The sequence below is a fragment of the Sarcophilus harrisii genome, chromosome 1, assembly GCF_902635505.1.
Source record: "Sarcophilus harrisii chromosome 1, mSarHar1.11, whole genome shotgun sequence".
Lineage (NCBI taxonomy): Eukaryota > Metazoa > Chordata > Mammalia > Dasyuromorphia > Dasyuridae > Sarcophilus > Sarcophilus harrisii.
The window spans coordinates 116,898,648-116,921,238 of NC_045426.1; the positions used below are offsets into that span (position 1 = coordinate 116,898,648).

The 22,591-nt window shown below is 36.0% G+C and overlaps 2 protein-coding genes across 3 annotated transcripts in view; one reads left to right on the forward strand and one right to left on the reverse strand.

Annotated features, from left to right (window-relative positions):
* ERMP1 (endoplasmic reticulum metallopeptidase 1) overlaps nt 1-3,051 on the forward strand; it is a 53,805-nt gene extending 50,754 nt beyond the window's left edge. The window contains exon 16 of the transcript XR_004233294.1: nt 2,973-3,051. The gene's annotated coding sequence lies outside the window, so the exon portion shown is untranslated. The remainder of the gene's footprint in view (nt 1-2,972) is intronic.
* The window catches only part of RIC1 (RIC1 homolog, RAB6A GEF complex partner 1), a 130,582-nt gene continuing 109,017 nt past the window's right edge, over nt 1,027-22,591 (reverse strand). The window contains exons 17-26 of one of the 2 annotated variants that reach the window (XM_031962014.1): nt 21,404-21,542; nt 13,693-13,809; nt 12,100-12,828; nt 8,829-8,990; nt 8,582-8,718; nt 7,595-7,881; nt 6,077-6,271; nt 5,246-5,423; nt 4,904-5,092; nt 1,027-3,312 (exon numbers count right to left, since the gene is read on the reverse strand). In XM_031962014.1, coding sequence (XP_031817874.1) covers nt 3,027-3,312; nt 4,904-5,092; nt 5,246-5,423; nt 6,077-6,271; nt 7,595-7,881; nt 8,582-8,718; nt 8,829-8,990; nt 12,100-12,828; nt 13,693-13,809; nt 21,404-21,542 — 2,419 coding nt within the window. In that variant the 3' untranslated portion in view covers nt 1,027-3,026. The remainder of the gene's footprint in view (nt 3,313-4,903; nt 5,093-5,245; nt 5,424-6,076; nt 6,272-7,594; nt 7,882-8,581; nt 8,719-8,828; nt 8,991-12,099; nt 12,829-13,692; nt 13,810-21,403; nt 21,543-22,591) is intronic. The other variant, XM_031962024.1, reaches the window with a different exon arrangement.

Below are 22,591 nucleotides of genomic sequence, written 5' to 3' on the forward strand. Positions count from 1 at the left end.
TGGAGGTATGCTCTAACAGTTCTATGCATTTGTTTAAATGTCTTTGAGGGAGGAGGTGGGGATTTTTTTGACTTTGACTTTGGGTGGGGATGCTTATTTTATCAGAGGATTAAAAGCAGAAAACCCAATTTCTCTAATAGCCATAAAATCTTCACTAGCAATGCTATAGCTTTTTTTCACAAGCAGAAAACTGGGGAGAACACTAGAAGATATTAATAGTATAAGGGCCTCAGCATTTGAGCATTTTGATTATCACACTTGTATGATGAAAAATTTACATGATTTTATTGAGTATTGTTAGTAAATGCTATTCCTGCTCCAGAAAAATCTTTAAATTTGGTCATTTTTCAAGCTCAGGGAGGTCACTATTACGTGAATTGACTAATACTTTAGTCCTGAATAACCCTAAGGGGGCGCATTTACAATAAGAATTATATGCATCATGTAAATAGATCATCATCATGGAGATAGGCTTCTTTGATTCCTTCCCCCAAAAGTCTTTCCATTCTTTAGAAGTGCTCCTATAAATGTGTTTTTCATTTGGCTGCAATTTCTCCTGCATTCATGAATTTAAGCTTAATGTACAAACTATTAGAATGATTCTGCTTTTTCAGTCTTTTGCCCAGGTCTAATTTAGAATCTTGAAGGAACACACCTTCAAGACCATGGCTCTTTTTAGACTTGCATAACTTGCCCAGGGTCCCATAGCATATCATCGGAGTTAAATCCTAGGTTTTCCTGACTCCAGATCTAACAGGCAGTGCTGCTTTATTTGTAGCAGAAACTGCTGAAAAGGATCGCCAGAATTTGCTATCAACTATCAGATAAGAGCAGGTTCTCAGAATGGTTTTATTTTTGCTCTTTTGGACACCAATTAGAAAATACATATTAAAGGAATTGTTAATAAAGATTGATTTTTATCTCAAATATTTTCTTGTGTTTATATATTGTTGTATACACATTTATATTTAAGATGATGCGACTAAAACAGTGGCTGTTTTCTGTACAATAAGTCAGTCAAAAGGACAATTTGAATTTTTTTTTATTAAAGTATATATAACAAATTTATTACTGGAGAAAATAAACCTGTAAACTTTGAAGAATCTTTACTTCAAGGCCTCCTAATTGTAATTCATTAGAAATAAATTTCCATCTTTTATTATGTAGAGATGTGGGACTTAAGTTATTATTGCACATTCCAAAAGAACACGAGCTGAAAAGTTATATAAACTATTAAGCTCATCTTTTCCTAGGGCATTAGGAAAGATCATTTCATGAAGTAAGGATTGTAATTGCTTTAAGGATGTTGTATTGCCCAGCTCTTCCATCCCAGACAGTAAGCAAAATTGAAGAATTTTTTCAAAATGTTTTAAATACTTTGTCACTCACACGCAAGGAAGGTTCTGCCTACTTATGAGAACAGAGCAAAATATGAAAGATGTTTGAAACTCAAAACTAGCACCACAGGACCAATAATCGTTTAAATTCCACCCAGCCAGGAATTTTATTATTTGATATTATTGCACTTGTGATATAAAAAGTAAAGCAACAGCAAATTACCAAACTCTAAAATACTTTCAGATATATTTGATGACTTAAGCTTTTCCCCTTGAGAGAAAACTACAAGAAAACCCAACCTTGCTATAGATTGTGTTTGCTCTAGGAGCAAGCAAACACAGGATAACTCCATTTTTTTCTGGGAGTAAGATGTATGCTTATACAACCATACTACAAGAAGAGTGTCTTACAGGGTGGAAAGAATTTGGTCCACATCAATCAAATACATTGTCATTACAAAAATAAATGTTTTTTTTTTCCTTATAAAATAATGTTGCATTCCTTTGTTCAAATTGCACAGTACAAACAAGCTATCTAAATTAATACTGTTGTAAGATACTGGTATTACATACATTGGGGTCTATAGATATAAGCTGGGATGAAAGTACCATAAAGCAACTAAGAATTAGGTAGACATGTTTCCATAGCATATGAAAAGAAAAAAATGTTTCCTTATCCAGAAATACATTATAAAATGCTTGTAAAGTGACAGTAGAGCAAGCATTGTTTACATTACTGATGCTTAGTAGCTATGATACAATATTTAGCAATTGTATTTACAAAAAAAAAAAATCCATTTTTAATCCATTTACAAAAGCAATAAATAAGAACCTCCATGAGTATGCAGCATAAAATCTCTCCTCACTGTCTTCATAATCAAGGTATCAGGCTCTGTCTCTATTGTCATGTCCAAGAAAGAGAGACCATTTAATCCAAAGCAGAGTGCCTTTTCTGCATGTCATGAGTAGAGTACAGAGTAATTAAAACCTTACAAACTATGATACAAAGCCTCACACAGAGAAGCAGCTCTTTTGAAAGTATTTACAAATAAGACTATTCACACAAAGATAGATACACTTGTGGTACAAAATATTTTTTGTGGTATCCAGCATAATTCATGAGTACCTCTTTTAAAACCCAGCTTGTCAGCCTTTAGGTTAAAACAAACAGTTGTAAAACTTTTAAGGAGGAACTTGAGTTAGTTCCAGTTCTTGGGTTGATTGATTATACTAATTTAAACTATTTGTGGTGTCTCCATGAGCTCTGGCACTTAATTCTCTTGTGCATGGTCCTATATGAAGTGTATTAAGTGCCAAATTCACAGACAGTTGATGTAATGGATAACAGTGGTTTTGGAAACAACCACCTGCTTATAAGAACAGAGAGAACAAGTTTAGGCTGATGGAGAACCATCCCTATGGTTTATTATTAATAATTCTAAACTCTTAAAAAATAAAACCAGATATTCTCATGTACATCTGTACAATAATCTTTATTACTTTGCAGCTTAAAAAACATTTTATGAAAGAACATTTATTTGAAATCACATTTTTCGTGGATTCAAACAAATTTCTTCTAGTTAAAAAGTAGTTTGAACAGATTTCTCCCCTTTAAATCATCTGATTTGTTCACAGTGTACTCAGTTGCACTCTGCTAATACTGCCCGTGGTGACAGAGGACCACTCCTGTTAGGAGACTACACAGTCATACGTCCCATCCTGAAAAGGTTCTTCTTCTGGGGATCCGGCCATGGTGCCTTCCGTCCAGCTGGCAGCACTGCTGTTGCCAGCGTCGCCTGGAGGGCTGCTGCTGTGGCAAGCAGAGCTTCTGCTCTCCTCAGCTCGGGGGCTGACAGCCTGGTCAGGAATCTTGCTTGCTGGCTGAAAGGCTTCAGGCTGGATCTGCTCTTCTGTGATGTCACTTAGTCTCTGCAGTTGTGGCTTAATGACATTTAAAAATGGCTTGTATCCAGGGCTAAAGGGAGAAAAAAAGAAGTCAATGAGCTAACATCAAGTATGTGCATAACAAATCAGTGCTATATTTGGAGCCTCTAAAATACAATTTCTAACCTTGGGTAGAAGTTTAGAGGAGGAGGTCTCTTGTTTTCTGGATCATAAAGATAATATTGAGGATATATCACTCTCTCTCTCTCTCTCTCTCTCCAACTTCACATTCATTTATCAATTATTTCTGTGCTTGTGTTTCCTTCCCCACATAAAGATTATAAGCACCTTCAGAGAAAGGCTTGTTCCATCACTTTATTTCTAGGATAGCGATTGATTTGATTGTTACTAACTTAAGTAGTGGTTCTGGTTGATAAATGGTCAAAGGATGTGACAGGCAGTTTTCAGAAGAAGAAATCAAAGTTAGCAATAGTCACATGAAAAAATTACTCTAAATCACCCCTGATTACAAAAATGCAAATTAAAACAGCTCTGAGGAAACCACCTCATAGCTATCAAATTGGCTAACATCACAGAGAAGAAAAATGACAAATGCTGGAAGGGATGTGGAAAAATAAAATAGGTACAATGATACACACTGTTGGTGGAGTTGTGAACTGGTCCAACTATTCTGGAGAACAATTTGGAACTATGTCCAAAGGGTGATATTAAATCTGCATACCTTCTGATCCCATCATACCAGTACCAGCTCTTTAATAATAAAGAATGAAAAAAAAAAGGGGGGGGAGAGGGCAGGAGAGACCCTTTATACAAAAATATTTGTAGCAGCTCTTTTTGTAGTGTCAAAAGAAATGGAAATTGAGGAGATGTCCATTAATTGGCAAATTGCTGAACAAATGGAAATGATTGTAATTTAATGCTGTTGTGCTTATAAGAAACTGATGAAGTGAGCAGAACCAGGAGAACATGGTACACAGTAACAATAAATATTGTAAGGATGATCAATTGTGAAACACTTAGCTATTCTTAGCAGTACAGTGACCCAAGACAATTTTACAAGACTCATTATGAAAAATTGCTGTCCATCTCCAGAGAAAGTACTGATGAACTTTGAAGGATACCTTTTAAACATTTTTAGTATTTTTCTCCTTTTTTTGTCTTGTCTTTTGTAACATGGCTAATATGGAAATAATGACATAGATATGTTTGATATATACTTAACAAAATAAAAAGCTATTTTTAAAAAGTAGTGGTTTTTATCTTTCTTTCAAAGCCCCTATTCTGCCTGCCCTGTAAAAAGTGCTGATTGGTAATACTTAACATGTAATGGCTATGAAAATCAGTCTTGGAGTATTTTCCCTCCATTTTAAAATGAAGTTCTTAGTTTTTTATTCCCTTTCCATGGAATGAAATAATTACACCACTGCACATTAACAAGTTCAGTCAGCCTCAGTTTTATATAACATTTTCCCCATAAGACTACAGTATTCTGTAAATTTTTCTAACATGAAGATTTCTAATGTAAGATCATAGAGATGATATATTAACAACAACAACAAAAAACCCAGAAAATGAAGATGGTTTTAGCTTTTATTATCAATAAAAATATAGAAATGCCAAGAAATTTTCGTAGATGGGAAAGAAAGGAAGCTTTTACTTACCAATCTGTAGAAGCCCATCTGTCTATAGCATATAACCCAGTTTTTACATTCCGTAACATCTCGCCATCTACCTCTGAAGATTGCATCAGACCAAACACTTGATTAATTATAGAAGATTCTCGAAGAATAAGGCCTATAACAATACACCAGTCCAGACATCCTGCCTCCATGAAAATATGCAGCAAATAACTGTACAAAACAGAAATAGTTTTTGTTTTTTTTAAATAACAGGGAGGGTTTGCAAACAATGAAAACATGACACTAGGGAAAGAGGTATTTGTTGTTGCCATCAGTATGTTTTAAAGTTTTTTCTCAGCTCTCAAATATGACATTAAGACTTACCGGAGCTGGACTTGGGATTTATGTGGCCCTTTACTGGCCAACTCCATAGAGATGTGTTCCAACTCTGATTGTGTTAAGCTTAGAGTAGAGAAATTTTCATCCACCATCATCCAGTCACCATCCACCATAGAGCTGGTTTCAGTTAGATCTGTGGCTGAACCAATACTGCATTCATCCCCTAATGAGAAATTTACAAGTTATCAATTGGCCCCACTAAAAGGATACCTCAAGGATTTTGAGGTTGACACAATCACTTAATGGAAAATCTATACTCTCAAAATAGTCATAGATCAAGGCAATAAAAATAGTTCGTTTCTATAGGACTTTTGAAAGATTTATTTTCTACACAATAACCCTTTCTTTAGGTATACGTACTTCTATGCTTGTATAATTTAATTTGAAACTGCTTTAGGTTAGAATTCACTCATCTTTGTATAGTACAAATAACAATGACAAAAATAATTTTATTCACAGTAAATTGACTGGTATGTATTAGATCCCCAACTTACCGCACAACTATGATTGCTAGTTTTCTTTCTAACCTTTCTCATGCCCATTTTTAGGGCTGCATTAACAGCATTTAATATGTTGGAAATACTAGAGAGAAGAGTTTGGATCAATGTGTTTGTCTGACAAAGACAGCTCACTTGAAAATGCAACATTTTAACAAACTTATAAGTAACTTATTTCTATAATAAATGCAAATTATAAATCTATTGTCAGTGATTCTTCAAAATCCTGTTTTGTCCTTTATCCATGATGGCAAAAAGGGTTTCACATTCTACTTGTGCTTTTTCCCCAAAGAAAGTTCTGATGTAAAATGGTATGTACCTTTATTTAATAAAGGTGACAGGAAGGCATCTTGTGTTTGTGCTCCATGGGATGAAACTGTATCTATCTCCTGGCGGGTAGAACCAATGTTACCAAGCCAACTTTGACTTCTTGGAGCACTAGGCCCTCTACCATCCATTTCAAGGTTTAAAAAAGGGTCAGCTGATTGAGACTTTGATAATTGTTCTCCCCCACCTGATTAGAAACAAACAAAAAAGTAGGATTAATACTGCTTTCTTCTAGATCAAATACTCAGATTATACATTAACTATTATTCCTTCATTTTCAATCTAGTACTGCATAATGCCACACACACATACACACACACACACACATTTTGTTGAACTGAAAATCCACAAAATACTGAAAAGAAAACAGCAGTATTTTATGTGAGTATATGTAAGGTCAATATAAAAGGTATACGCTGATATCCATATGCTTAATCTGCCCCCAATAATAATATCACAGTGTCTCGCAGCTGAAACAATTATATAAAGCAACACTAGGTAATATTAATAATGTTCACATGGCCAAAATATCGAAACACATGACATCATCAATTAAAATAAAAGCAAAAGATCACAGTTCCCACTTAATATAATTTATATTACACAAATTCAACTCCCAGTCAGGGCAGCAGAGGAGGCAAAACTGATGGGAGCCCCAGGAGAGGGAGGAAGGTCTGTAGAATGATCCATTACTATTAAAAGAGAAGTGGCTATAGTTAATTTTATAGTTATTCAGTTAACTGTTTTCTGGTGTCACACTGAAATCTCTGGAATAAATGATTTTTAGAATAACAATGTGGTGATCATAAAATTTTTCTTACTTTGGCAGGGATATGTTATTCTCATAAAGGGGAATTGGGAAGAGATGATTTTATGAAAAATAACTGAAAATTTTAAAAAACCCAACTTTGGCTCTTTGTTTCTTCACCAGTCAACACAAATTTGTTAAATTATAAAAAGCCTGCTTCCCTAATCATGGTATCTAAAGAATAAATTCTTCTGAGTAAGAAGTCTTAAATTTAATAATTTAAGAAGTTAGAATATTGCTACTCCCATGTAAAAAAAAAATCCCTCAAAACTCTCCCAATATTTTAGCCCTTATGATTTTCCCATATCATCTATGTACGGCTATGTACCTCTTACCCCTCTATAACTAGGTTACAGACCTCATTCCTCCAGAGTAACCCCAAATATCCAGTACATGACACTAAATGTCAGAGATGATAAATTGTTTGCTAAGTACATTCAGTCACCTCTCTACTTTTAACTGGTGTGACACAGAACAGAATGTGTGGAGGAAGGAGGGTATTCAGGAAATTAGTGGTCAGTCATGGCTTCTAAGTCATTCATATCTTGGGGAAATCATGGTTGCTTAAGATGAATTGGATGCAGGAGGCCTAAAAGTATTATAACTCTTAAAAGCCTGATCAAGAACTTAGAATAAACACATTTATTTTCCCAAACATCAACCAGAGCCCTGTTGGTTAATACAAGAATCACAGGCTGTTACCTAGTCTGTATTTTCCGTTTTTAAATGGTGAACTGATGGAAGAAATGGGGATGACTGGGAATGGCCACAGGAAATCCTTATGGAGTCTCTTCAGAGCAATTACAAAATCTTCCACCCGAGCAGCTCTGGTGCGCTCCTTACACAGCCAGCCAATCAGTTCAAAGCCTAACTGGGCAGCAAAGCATCCGAGGTCTTTCAGTCGTACTTCTTCCAAAAGGCGCCGAGCATGTCTCCAGAGCATCATGTCAATGTACATATTTTCAGCAGAGTCACTGTCTTTGCTCCACCTGCAAATGGGTAGATAGATAAGAAAGGTTGGGCACGATTCCACAGAATGTCCGTACCAGAGATAAAACACTATTAGCACATCCAGGGAAACTAGCAGCGGACAGAAGCATTAAGACAGCTTAAGTCTAAAAACACAAAGGCCAATAATTTCCTGAATGGCTCAGCATTATAATAGTCAAATAATGACTTTTTCCTGTCTGTCTATTGTGTGGCTGGCTCTTTTTCCATCTCAGCCAGGTTGCAGTTCCTGGGCCTCCTCCCACCTATGCCATTGTGTTTTAGGCTTTTACTTTCCATCCTGGGCCTGAGTTCTTCCTACCTGGCAACTCCCTGCTGTGAAGGGTTCACTGTGGCTTAAGTAACAGCACAGGGTAATTAGGTAATACAAAAACTCCAATATTCCAAGGAGTCACTGTAGATGGAGCACTGGGCCTGCAATCCAGAAGACCTGAATTTAAATTTGATATCAGATATTTACTAGCTGTGGGATTCTGAGCAAATCACTTCACTTCTTTCTGCCTCAATTTCCTTGACTATAAAATGGGGATCATAATGGATCAAATAATATTTGTAAAGTGTTTAGCATAAAGCTTGACACAAAATAGGCCTTTTTTGCCTCTAAAATTTTTTTTTAAGTTTCCTTCTTATCTTATCAGATGATTCTTTACTTCTGTTGACTTTCGCCCTCTTTGATCTCACCTTTTCCCAGAAGGACCAGAAGGCATACTGAGAGTTTTCTGCAAGTTCAGTTTGCTCGCAGGCAAGGTTTCGGCCGACTGTGACAAACTAATACTTCGGTTCCTGAAGAACTCAAATCCACCACTTGAACTGGGTTCCTAAAATGGAAATACCCATAGGACAGAAAGAGAGCTTGTAAGGGGCAATGCTGATAGACAAAACAGAAGCGCTGCTAAGGGGACTTGCGATGGCACTCTTTATTCCAAACCTGAGTAGTAGTAGGTGTGGGTGGAGGGGTCTCAGATTCTCCAGAGCCAATGGCTTTAAGAAAGCGAATCATGTGTCGGCAGAGGTCCCACTTTCCTTGCTCCAAAGCAGTGTTGAAGAGCAGAGTGGCGTGCTGCCTGCTCACTGCTGGGACTTCCATATTCTGCAAACAATGGAGACCAAAAATAAAGAAAAAACAGGGTCACCCAGAGTCACTGCCCTTTGAACATTCCCTATTACTGTCATAATGGGGGATGACAGAAAGAGCAATGGAAACTCACTAAGGGTCTAAATAGGTAGTAAATTATAAATGACATGCGCCAGAAACCGTCAGAGAACCTAAGATCAGAGGAGGCAGGCTGGGAATAAGGAAGAACCTGAAGGCTGAAATGGAAAACTTCTAGGCTGTCAGGCAGATCCTCTCTAAAAGATTTGTGGGAATCCAAGGCCGTCATGAAATCCAAGATGGGTTGCCAACGTACCACTGGAACAGCATCTAATGTGACCAGTCTAGTTTTTCCATGGCTTTCTATAAATATGCAATGTATAGGTCTGGTTTATTAGTGGAATTAAAATTCAAGTATACAAATAATAGAAACTATATGGGAAGCTACTATAAGGTAATGTTCTAGTAACTTTCTATAATTTCTATGAAATAATTGTGTTTAGAAGAAGAGCAAATTCATCTATTCATTTACATACATATATCCAATTATACATATGCCTAATAATACTGTCTGACTTTGTTTATATCCTTCCTGTAGGGTGTAAAGAGAAGACTCCTCCATGTCACTCCACTCCACCTATCCAATCTGATGCCAAATCTTTTTACTTTTACATTTTTAGTATGCATCTGTTCTCCACTCACCCTGTTTAGCCATCACCCTAAACATCTTTCAGGTAGCTTACTGCAATTGCCTTCTAAATAATCTTCTTGCCTTAGGCCTTTCTTTTCACTCCAATCCACTCTTCACTCTAATGCCAGAATAACTTTTTCTAAATGCAAGTCTGTCATCCACCTGTTCAAATTATATTGGCTCCCTATTATCTCCAGGTTCAAATACAAAATTCTTTTCTCACTTACACCCTTACTAACATGGACCTGGACCCTCTCTACTTTCCCTACTTTCTTACCTGCCTTTTATGATGGCCTTGCTCTATTTCCTTGCACATGATGCTTCATCTGTCTCTGAGCTTCCATGCCTGGCCATCTCCTAGGAACGGAATGAGATCTCACCTCCATGAACTAGTTACCTTAGCTCCTTTTGAGACATGGCTCAAATTCTACCTGTTGGAGGCCTTTCTTGGCCCCCAACTGCTTCTTTCTTTCTGGGATGACCTCCCATTTACACTATCTTGTATATGCACACTTATCTACATGTTGTTTTCTTAAAATGTGGACTCCTTGAGGGCAGAGACTGTTTTTGTTTTCACTTTATTTTTAGCTTTTTGCAAAATAGTCTGCTAAAGGAAGAGCCACCAACCCAGTTTCTGGTAGCTGAAGAACTTGGAATAAATCACAAATTCATCATAAGATGGCTAACTTAGGATTAATAAACATGAGTAATCGCAGAAATCTTCTATTTTCCCAGGTCTCAAGGTCCCTCAGACTAGAAGGATCAGTGAAGTCAAAACTACTTTCAGAATATAGTAAGACTTTTAATTTGGAATACAGCAAATGTTGATAAGACATAAACCATTTTTTAAAGTTCTTTTTGGGGGGTCCTATGACCAATAAGTCTGAGAACTACTATTCTACACCAACCCTCTCATTTTACACATCATGAAATTGAGACCCAGAGCAAGTAAGTGAATAAGTAAATAATGGAGTCAGATCTGTGCTCAGTTCCTCTGATTCCAATTCAGATTTCTTTTTACTATACCATGCTTTTATTTTTATCTAACTTCTGTTTTCAGGTTCCCAGCTACACCTGCAGTTAGAAAGGTTAGCATTCCCTTTGGGATCCTGTTTCTGTCATTTGGCTTCTATGCAGTTTAGCCATATGACATGAAATTTCCTCACTTAACCATATTTTCAAGAGAACAGTTTTTTTTCCCTTATAGTAGATGACATCTGGAGACTAAATTTCAAGATAGAACTTGTTAAACAGAGTCTTTGGTCAAAGAGAATTAAACTTTTTCAGTAATTATAAAAAATTATAGGATCATAATACAGGAACTGGTGAAGTAGAAGCTGGAAGCTCTGGGACTTCTCACTTACTGGGCCTCTAAGTGAGGGAAACTGACTTGTCTTTGCAAAACACTATAGTTTCTTTCATCTCCAAAATAAAGATCATGACACCTTATCTATTTCACTAGGTAGAAAGTATTTTGTTATGCAAAATATCTATTAATTAATAGCCTGGCAATGGCAGGCTAGAACCCTCACCTTCCTGACTCCAAGGCCAGGTTTACATGGACTGACTCCACCATGATTCTTTTTACTGGAGGACAAGTCTGGTGCCCAGCATATCCCAAATTCCAGCTTTAATCATGTATCATATTCAAATTACTACAGTTATAAAGTTTGTAGCTGGATATTGGGATCGAGCTACTGGTGAGCTAGCATTTTCCCTAAGTACTTCTTCCCCTTCTCCTTTGATAGGGATTTTACTTTGAAAAAAACTTCAGCTTTATTTTAAATTAAAATTGAGTCACTGGGATATTCCAACTAGTAATGGAGTAGGGTTCTAGCCTAATTTTGTTGGTTTTCAGAACTGGTGCCGTGATTAAAAAGAGGGATGGCTGAAGTATTCATACTGTGCTGTTAAGAGGCAAAAATTGTCAACCAGAATGTTTTTGCTGTTGTATAGGTTGGTACTTCCGTGGTTTATTTCCCGTCTCATCACAGGGTCTTGTTTATTACAGATAGGCAAGTATGTTGTGTTCCTCTTGTCAGTTCAGAAGACAAAACTCTTAGAGAATCATAATCTTGAGTTGTAAAGGACTTTAAATATCACATATTCTAACCTCTCTTCTAAGAGATACTTTCAGTTTGAAATAACAATCTCACAAATGAGGGAGTTCAGCTTATCCACTCCTACTCCTATTTTGCAAAATGGTATTCTCTGTGCCCATTCATTTATTGAATTAGTGCCATATAAAGCAGTTAAAAAAACCCAATGGGTTGCTTTACAATATTCAAACACACTTTGTCTTCAAGTGACAGTGTTCTTTTTAGAAAAGGTACCATTGTCAATAAACACAAAGAGTGCCCAGACTTAAGCTTGGTGCATGCTGATACTTGCAATGACTTCAGAAACTACTGTTACCTGTAAGATAATTAGGTATGAGGCAGCTGTGTCCAAATCCTGTGCCATCAAACATTCCTCAAACAAATCCTTAGGGTTCCCAACAGCTGCAAAAAGATAATTCCACAGGGCATACTCAGTCTTCCTGGCACAATGAACAACTGTCTGCAGGAAGAGGGGGAACTCTGTGATGAACTTTGCTACAGTGGGAAGCAAAGGGTCGGGAATAGGCTCCCGTGAGGTAGCTTCTTCTTCCAACACTTCATGGAGCATCAATTCCAGCACGTGAGGGAAGTAAGGTAATGCGGCACAAGACTGGGCCAAAAGCAAGGCCTGTTCACCCAGGTTCCTGACCAAAAGCTGGCGCAGAATGTGATGGAGGTAGATCTGGGAGGTCCTTTCCACAACACAGAAAGGAAAAAGTACCTCCAACTGTTCCTTAGCATTGCCACGGGTATACAAACAGTCATAAAGCAAAGTGTCATTAACAGCACCAAGGACCAATGCATCTTCAAACAGGACAGCCAGGGGATAAATGTTGATGTGGAAAGGCAACATGATTCGTCGGGACAGGAAGGAATGTGGTTTTCGATGATCTCGAGGAAAAAGAGGAAGCCATACTTTCATTCCTGCCCCACCACAGCTCAGCCACAGTGCCTCCAGGAGATGGCGCTTTTGCTTATTGGCTCGACAGGTGGTCCAGACATTTTCAACAGATTGGGCTAGTACAACAGGAGGACAGAATGGCAGCTGGAGAATGAGAAATGTAAAATATCAGCTTTTATTAAAATATTTTAAAAAGTAAATGTGAGAGGACTGTATCTTTCACTTTTGCTACTAGTAAACAACTAGTGTTCTCTTGTTCAAAGTACAGCATGGCAACTTGCTATAAAATATGAGGAAGATTTACTAAAGAGCATAGTACAATTACAGGACTAGCATTCTTTCATAGTTCAAATCTCAGAAAAGGTCTCTTGCTTCTGTGTTAATTATTCTGATAAACTGGCAAATCAATTCCACTATTTGAAAATATTTAGCATGTAGGAAGGATATTTGTTATCTTAAAAGTTGCTTAAAAGGATTCTCAAGTGACATCTGCTGTATCTATTGACCATTAGGTTTTTGGGGTTTTTTTCCCCCTCTAGCTACTTATCCTTTTTCCATTGGAAAATGAATAATTTTTATTAAGTAGTTTCTCTGCACCATCAGTGATCTGGAAGCTCAGGATATTAATCAAGGAAACTCACCATCTTTTACCACTCAAAAAATGATCTTTTAGCTGGAAGACAGAGGATAATTTTGTTCATTTTCTCAGATTCTTTAAAAATTATAGAGGAAATGGTGATTAAAAAAAAAAAAAAGTCAAATTCAAGGACTCTTACAGCCACAGATTTGGGGCCAGAAGTTGGAGTTCATCTTGTCCTAAGGTCCATACAAGTTAAATAATTTGCTCATAATCACAAAGCTAATTAAGTGGCTGAATCACAGTCTGAACCAATGTATTATGATCCCAAATATAGTGGGATTTTTTTGTTTAAGTGTACCACACTTCTCTTTGGTTCCTTCATTTTTTCCCCCATATCTCTTAACTTTCAGGAAAGGCTCTCTACTCACAAGTTTCCTTTGATTAGGGCTATTGTCCTTCTCCCGGATTTGAGGGCCAGATCGATCCCTTTGCATCATGATGAGCTGTCCTGCCAAATTTAGCATGATGCTTTCTGCATCACAAGCCTGAAGAAAAGAAATTGATCTGCTTTGTCATTAAGTTTTAGAAGTTTTCTCAAGTTCACTATCCATTTTAGTGCATTAAGCATAAATTTTATAAGCAAAGGTGCAAAATTTTCAGTTGTAACTGTTAGTCAATGAACAAACATTTACTCAGATGTGCAGCTTTCTATTGGGCATCTGTCCTTGAGGAGCTAATGCCTACAATACCAGTTTATAAAATAATCCAGGTGAAAACTTAATATGTTGTGTCTTTCTTCATTATTATCAAATTTCCTTCTCTGTACTCCCTAATATAATTGATGACTCTTTCCTTTGCTATGATGTTCTTTCATTGGTTTCTGTGACACTGTGACACATTCTTCCCACTTTTAAATCTGTGTTTCTCTTTCCTGGTTTATACTTGACTCATTTTGCTTAAAAGAAGGTATTCTCTGAAGTTCTGTTCTTGTTCTTTTCTTCTCTCTTTATATTTTATCCCATAGTGATATTTCTTCATGGTTCAATTATCACCTCTATGCAAATTGCTGAATTTCCATCTCTGCCCCACCAAATTCTTCTCAGAGCTAATATCCTGTTTCCAAATGTCTGCTAGATAGTTCCTCCTGCATATCCCCAGAGAATCTCAAACCGTGTCCATAAAACCAATCTCATCTTCCCTGATAAATCTGTTCCTCCAAGTTTATCTATTTCTATTCCTATCACCATTCTTCCAGCCTCAAAACTTCAGAACTATCTTTGACTTTTCCCTCATTCCACAGATCTAAATTCCATCATTTCAGTGCCTCAATAATTTTCATATCTAGTCTCTCTTTTTCATTTCTAGTAGTGATACCTGTCTTGTTTAGGTTTTTTCACTTAGAGTACTGTACCATCCTCCTGACTGGCATACTTGGTTCAAGTCTCACCCTTTGTCAATTTATCCTCTCTGCTACTTAGTACTTGATAATCTTAATGTTAAGACTAAATGCATGGCACCAGCTTTAGAACTAAGGAACAAATGCCCACCCACTCCCAGACTCCCACATACCCTGAAGCAACTTCCTAGTGTTTAATGAAAAAGTTTTATCTCTTGTCTTGTGGATATCTCAAGGGTATCCAAGATAGCTCTAACCCAGTGATGTCAAATTCAAATAGAAATGGAAACCATTAAATTGTAAATAAACTGTGAATACATAAACTTCACATAAATTGTGACAAAAAACGACATATTAATATTATCCATATTTTACAGTTTTTATTTTATTTTTATTTTATTAAATATTTCCCAATGATAATTTAATCTGATTCAGGCTACACTTAGTGTGGTAGACTGCATGTGGTCCACAAGCTACAGCTTCTAGTCATCAGTTTCACCTCATCTTCTCCATGAGAGCAAAACTCTTTTTATCCTTTCCTCTATCTGGACCTTTGTTTATGTCACTATATCCTCCACTCACACTTATCTAGATAGCTAGTAAAATTCCTACCTTTAAGGCCTAACTCAGATAGAACTTCTTCCAAAAGGCCCCCTCTGAAGGCCCCTCTCCCACTGAAATGCCTTTTCTAACTCCTGAAATTTCTCATGAAATTCTGCCTGGATTTTCTAATCATACCAGTTATTTTCATTCTTGTCCTCTTCTTTAGATTGTAAATTTCTCTTATGTCATACTTATATTTTGTGTGCACAATAATACTTGTGCACAAGTAAATCTTGCTAAACAGAATATGATAAACACTTCATAACTCAGAAGCAATAGATTAGGTCTAGTAAACAAAAATAAAAGACATGGGAAATGATTACAACCTCTCTTTGCTTATTATCCAATGATTGCTCAAGAAACCAGGTCAAGTGACCAAACAGTAGCTGCTATCCTAGTGTGAATTACAAATCAGTTATATCTAAATAGCCAGACTTACCTGGAAATTCATTTGTGGGAGAAAGGGAAAAGGCTATGAAAAGCCTGGCTTTTTAAAAACTGTTTTAGAGGAGCCCACATGATTATGAACCAGTTTGAGGGGGACTAACTTTCCCTAATATGAAGTATCAAAACTGAGGGGAGTGTTCTAATGACATAGAGGATTTGTGCTATTTGTCTTTCTGTCAGGGAACAAAAGATCTTGATAGACTGAAATGATGGGTTGATTCTAACAAGATGAACTTTAATAGAGATGAATGTAACAGCTTGAAATATATTAGAAAATTACCTACAGAGAGATAATAGAAACAGTGGATAAATCAAAGGACTTGAAGTGAGGGAAACCTAAATTAAAATCTTGGCTCAGAGACTTACTAGTTCTCTGTGACTCTGGGCAAATTACTAACTCTCAGTCTCAGTTTCCTCTTCTGTAATCTAATCTAAGATAATGTAAACTAATCTAAGCACACTTAACCTATAGGGTTGTTGTGAAGATCAAATGAGTTAACATATATATAGCACTCTGCAATCTTAAATGTTTTATAAATGCTAGTTATTATTATTAGCTACATTAAACAATAATTCATATTCAATTTTTTTTTAGCAGACTGAGCTGGCAATAATATGTTCTAGAGTTTACATCCTTGAAAAGATAACAGTGTAGTGTGGCAGCCAAAAAAGATAAAATGATGTTAGATTTAGGTTGAACTAGCATATCATGGGGACAAATCTGAGATAATGAGAACATAGCATGAGTAATGAACAGAGATTGCAGGAGAGTATGGATGGATAGTGAGGAGGATGAATTGACTTAGGAGGAAAGAGAGATGGAAGACCAGAATCTCAGGAAAACAAAAAATTTCTAAATTCAAGCTCATGACATAATTATGGTTGAAGTGTATTGTGTAAGGGATAAAGTGTTGGACGTCAGATAAGTCTGAGTTTAAATCCTTGCTCTAACAAATTAATAGCTATGTGAATCCTGGCCTCAGTTTTTCTCATTTATAAATGGAGGATAATACATCACCTGATTCATAAGGTTAAATTAAGTAAATCAGACAAATTAGATAATGTATACACAGCATTTTACAAACCCTGCAATATTATGTAAACATAAGTTACCATTATTTCTATCTCTGGTTCTTATGATTTTGATTCATTTCAAAAAGACTTCCTGGGAAAAGTTGTTATCCTACTATTTCTTTATATTTAATGCTCTATGAACTATTACACAGGTAGATGAAATAACTGCTTCTTGTAGCTGAATAAAAATACTAAAATGATGTAAGTTTATTTTCTATAGACATTATTTTCAGGTCTTTATTTGTAGTTTGAAGATTTATGCACTACTGTTCCACCAAAACCAGTAAACTTCCAATGCATTCATTCTACCCACCAGGGATTATCTTACAGGTTTTTCATTGATCCAAATTTTTTAATAGTCTATAGTGTGAGTTACGGTATGTGTGTGTCCTATTTAAAAAGGACTGATACTTTACTCATTATCTTAGATTGAAACCCATTTCCTTGTAATTTTCATATGTTGGTGCTAGCTTTCTTCAAGATATCTGAAAGTAGTTGTCTCATTTCTCTTCTCTAGGTTAAATATCTGAAATACTTTTAACTATTTCTTTTAAGAGATGATTCCAATTTACTCTTTCACTATTCTATCAGTGTGCCCCTTCTTGAAACCTGATACAACACTCCAGATATCTGACCAGCACACAATAGAGTGAAAATCTGAATGATCCTAACTATTAATTTTATTAATACAATGATAATGCCAGCTTTTTTTTTTTAAACAAGCTATATAACCACACTACTAGATCCTATAAACTTGAGAAGAGGCTATTTAAAAAGTTCCTGTAAATATAATCTCCATTAATAAAAAATATAGTAACAAGCTCAATAAGTCTAAATTGTACCAAGCCCCATCTGCAATACTGTGTTCAGTTCTGGATTGCATGTTTAAGAAGGAAAGATAGGCCTAGCTGTATGGAGATACTTAACTTGAACATGAACATACTATGGGAGGATCTGATGCATAGTATAAAAATATGCTTGTGTGTCACATGCAAGAGGGAGAAGATGTTTATAACAAGGGAAAGCAAAGGGAAATGAAAAAAAAACATGTATTAAGCACCAGTTATATGCCAGGTCCTGTACTAAATACTTTATAAATATTCTCAACAAAACAACCCTGAGAGAAAGATGTGATAATTATCCCGTTCTAAAGATGATGAAATGGAGGCAAACAGGTGAAATTACTTGGCCAAGGTCACACAGATAGTATGTGTCTCAGGTCAAATTTTGATTCTCAAACTTTTTAAACAATTATGTCAGGATTTATGTGAGCCTCAACTTACACTTTGACATCTAATCCTATTAGATTGTGTCTTGTACCCATATTCCAGGTTATCTATCACCATGGCTTTCCCCCCCTCTTTAAGCATCTAAAAATCCAATAATAAAAGTTTTCTGTATTTCATCTAAGTAATGCAGAAGGTAGGAAATGTAGTTTATATTTTAAAAAATTTTAGCGCTTAAAAATAAGTTTCAATGTTATGGAAAATCAACTTATTTGAAACAATTCATCTCCTGATTAAATCTACTCTAAAACTGGATACCGTTCCTACTGTAAATTCTTGACTAAGTCAGCTCTTGAAGTACTCCATAATATGACCCATTTACCTACAGGATAATACAGTGACAATTTTCAACATTTATCTCTGAAGAAAGGAAGAGAATATGTTTAAAAGATTCTATTATCCCAATAGAAGAAAAGCAATACAAAAGTTCACTTTAGAATTCCCTACTCAATTGAGAAACTTTTCCTTTCTTTTAATTATGGTCAGTAGGTAAACTGCTGCCATTGCCAGCAACCAGATACATTGAAACTGGACATGGTTATATTTTAGTATTACCAAAAAAAAAAAAAAAAAAAAAAAAGCATTTATTTCCTATTTATTGATTGATTTAGTAAGCAAAGGGTTAAGCAGTGATAGCATTCCTGGAAGTGAAAAATGTTTAATACAAAACTGAAGCTTTGAGGATGGGAACAAACATTTTATACAAAGATCTCCTCTGTGATGACCACGCTAGCATGCTGGATACCTTAGAATCAGCAGAGTAAGGATAAGCAAAAGTCCTTAGTCTTTATTCTTCGTCTTTAGAGGTAGGATTGAATTGGATGGAAGCGGAATCTCCGCGACCTTCCTTCTCTCTCGTCTACCATGATTCTGTGGCTCTGGCTCATCTTACTCCACCCTCTAGTTCCTCCTAAAATCTTGTGTATACACCAATTATCGAGCCAGCAGAGGATAGTGGGAAGGGCATGCCAGTATTGTCCAATCAGTAATTAGGCCTAAGTGCTCAAACTGACCTCAGTGCATAGACTCAAGAGTTTCGGCCGTCTACACTCCTCTATGCCAGGCAATGTGCCAAATGCTTTTACAAATATTTCATTTGAGTTTCACAACAACCCTGTGTGGTAGGTGCTATTATTAACCCCCCATTTTAAAGGTAAGGAAATGGAAGCAGTAGTTAAATGAGCTTCCCAGAATCATATAGTTAGGAAGAATTTGAAATTGAGTATGTATTCTATCTATTGAGACACTTACAAATAAAACACTCTTACAGATAATAACATACCTATACAGAATGAGACCAAAACAAAAGAGAATAAAGCTACTCTAACTCTGATAAATGTTAACAGACTAAAAAATAAAAAAATAAAAAATAAAACCTATGTTTAAATTTTTGTTGAGCTGGCTTACCATAATTCTATGAGTAGCCTAAATAAAATCAGCAGATTCCTAACAACTAGTCCAACATCAAAGGTAAAATGAATAGAGTAAAGCTGAAGCAGTCTCTTTTCACTGGTCATTTCCCTTATTCTGAAATGCAGATAAAAATTGAAGTAAGATAATCAAGGGACACGAGATATAACAAAAGCCCCAATTGATCCCCAGACTCTGGTCACACTCATATCTGAATATTGCATATCACTACCCCACATCCAAAGTGGAGAACACTCTATGCACAGTGCCTCGCATAGAGGGGTGTAGAGACAGGACTTTACTGACCATAATCTCTCATTTATCCACCTCTTTCCGGGGCTTCCTCCTGACCCTTCTTTCAGTCACGTTCCCAGCCAGGCTCCAATCTCCTGACCATCAGGCTGGCCACTGCATCATGCCCTGCCCTCTATCCCCTGTCCCCTCCTCTTCTCAGGTCCTGTCCTGCTGCTTTCATACACTGGGTTATTGCAGTGCCCACCTTTTCTATTCTTATTCATGGACTGTATGTACAACAGCACTGGAAAAATCTGCACAAGTATGTTAACTGTGTCCACTATAAATTTACACCACCTTGTTTCAGTGGCTCTTTCCTGATAAATCTATCATTTAACCAAAGCTGCTTTCTCCAAATTCGCAATCTCTTAATGAACAATTTTAATGGTCTTTTCCCGATCCTCATTCTTTCTGATCTCATTAGAGTCTTTGACTCTGTCACCCATCCCTTCCCTCTCTCTCCTGGTTTTCCTGGTCTTACTAACATGGCTCTGTCAGGCTCCTGCCCATGCTAACCACAGGTGATCCACAAAGGTTTTGTCCCAGGCTCTTTATTCTTCTCCCTCTTCAACTGGTGATCTCATCAGCTCTCAAGATTTCATTCATCACTTCTCAAGGTAACAGAGAGAAAAGACCCTAAGGCTTTTGGTAAATGAGTCCCAGATCCAGTCCTAGTAGCTCTTGAGCTTGGGTCCTGTATCCCAACTGCTTTTCTGGGGAAGAAATTGCAAATGAATGTTCTAAAGGCATTTTAAACTGACAATATAAGGAAGTCACCCCCAAGAGTCATCTCTCCTAAGTCTTAACTCTTCTATTTTTTCCTTTCAGAACATTTCCATTCTTCCAATCACTTTAGAAGCATCCTCAACGCTTCACTTTCTCTTCAATCTTCTCTACCATATCTCTACTCTCTATCACCTCTTTTCACCTTCATGTTCAGCTCCTTAGTTAAGCTAATGCTACCATTATAGTCTTCTTTGCCTTAGGCTTCTTCCCACTTCTATACATCCTCTTGGAGGAACTTTAAAAACACTTATTGAAAAATTCCAGCCTAATTACTTTAAATTCAAAATATTTCCCTTTGAATTAGCTTTTTGCACATGAATTTAGAAATGTGAGTTAGTTATACAAGATGATTGCTGTTAAATTCCTAACTGAAAAAGACAAAAATTACTATACAAACAGAAAGTAGTAATACCAGAATGTCTTTAATAACAATTCTAAAATGTAGTATTTAGTTTTTCTGACTAAAAAACTGGATAGAACTACAAAAAGACTAAGAATTTTAAACTCTTCTGACTTTTTTTTCCCCTTCATGAAACTCAAATCCTTCATAGAACATGTTTTTAGAAAGTTTATTTTGAACACAACTACATCTTCAAAAATACATTATTCTGAAATGTTTTCAATTTGTTTCACCTTAACAATGAAAAAGATGAATATCAGAATATTCTAGAACATAAGGATGGAGAGAAAAAAAGTGCTTAACCTGTTCAAGTTAACAATTTTCCCCAATTTAAATTTGGTGTTAAAACCTATATTCTCTATGACCTCTGTGCCCATTCAGCCACCGGCAAACTCTCTCATTAATATCACTCCACTTGACAAAACCACAAACATGAATAGTACCTGATGTGGCATTTTCAAGGTGATCCCAGTTTCTGTTCTCACAGATGTCAGAGTCACAGATACTACTAGGAAAGGATGAGGGATATAGCGAGACATGGAGACCTCCTGGAGAATGTGAATACTGGCAGTAGTATTTAGACTATAAAAATAAACAAACATTTCAAAAACATTACTCTCAAATTTAGTTTTGTTTTTTTCCTTTTCAGCAATATCATTTAGTAGAATTTCATGATTACAGCTCTCTTTTTCTATGGGTAACACACATTTATATTATCTATTCCCTCTACCAAGTAGAAGAAAATGATCTGTTCCCTACCTATAGTTTATATACTTTCTTCGTTAGGGAAGATAATGACAAAAAAGAGGGAAAATTATGGAAATCAGAGACAGTAGTGATAAATGGTTAAGAGGAATTGTTAAGAAAAATGTTAAGAATAAGAAGGTAGGCTCTCTGATTTTATCTTAAAAAGAAGATGAATTTCACTGGGTAGACTCACTTATTTCTCCAACCTTTATCTTTACTATAACCTTAATTAAACATGAATAGCTCTCAATTTATACAAGGAAATGTTAGCAAAGTAAAATCCTATGAATTTTTGGTCACAAAGTATCTTCTAATTGCCATTCAGTCACTCTATCAACTTCATTAGATAAACAGAGGAAGCCTATGTTTTAGTGTTCATGAGTTAAACACGGAAGGTAATAAAATAACATAGGTGCTACCTAAAGCTTTATCTCTCTAGAAACTAAGAACAAATCTTATCAACCATCTTGAATAACAAACTAATAAGAGCACTTATCTTGAATACCATACATGGTCATCTGTTTCAATTTCTTTTATTTTTACAAAAGTATAAAGATAATTTAGAATTTTAGGTGTAAGCACAATGTCTGAAACTTAGAAGGTACCCAATCCAAACTTGAAATGAAATTCTGTATTTTAGAAATCCTGCATTTAGAAATTTAGTACAATCCTATCATTTCATAGTTAAAGGCACTAAGAACCAGAGAGAGTGAGTGTTTTACTAAAGGTCATACCAGAAAAAACTAGGATTCAAACTCAGATCTCTGGTTCCAAATTTAGCCTTCTTTCTAGGACATCACCTCTCAAAGACTTCAAACATGGTGATTAGCCAAACAAGTTAATGTAGAAGTTGGTTTTAATTTCTATTATTGATAGCTTTAAAA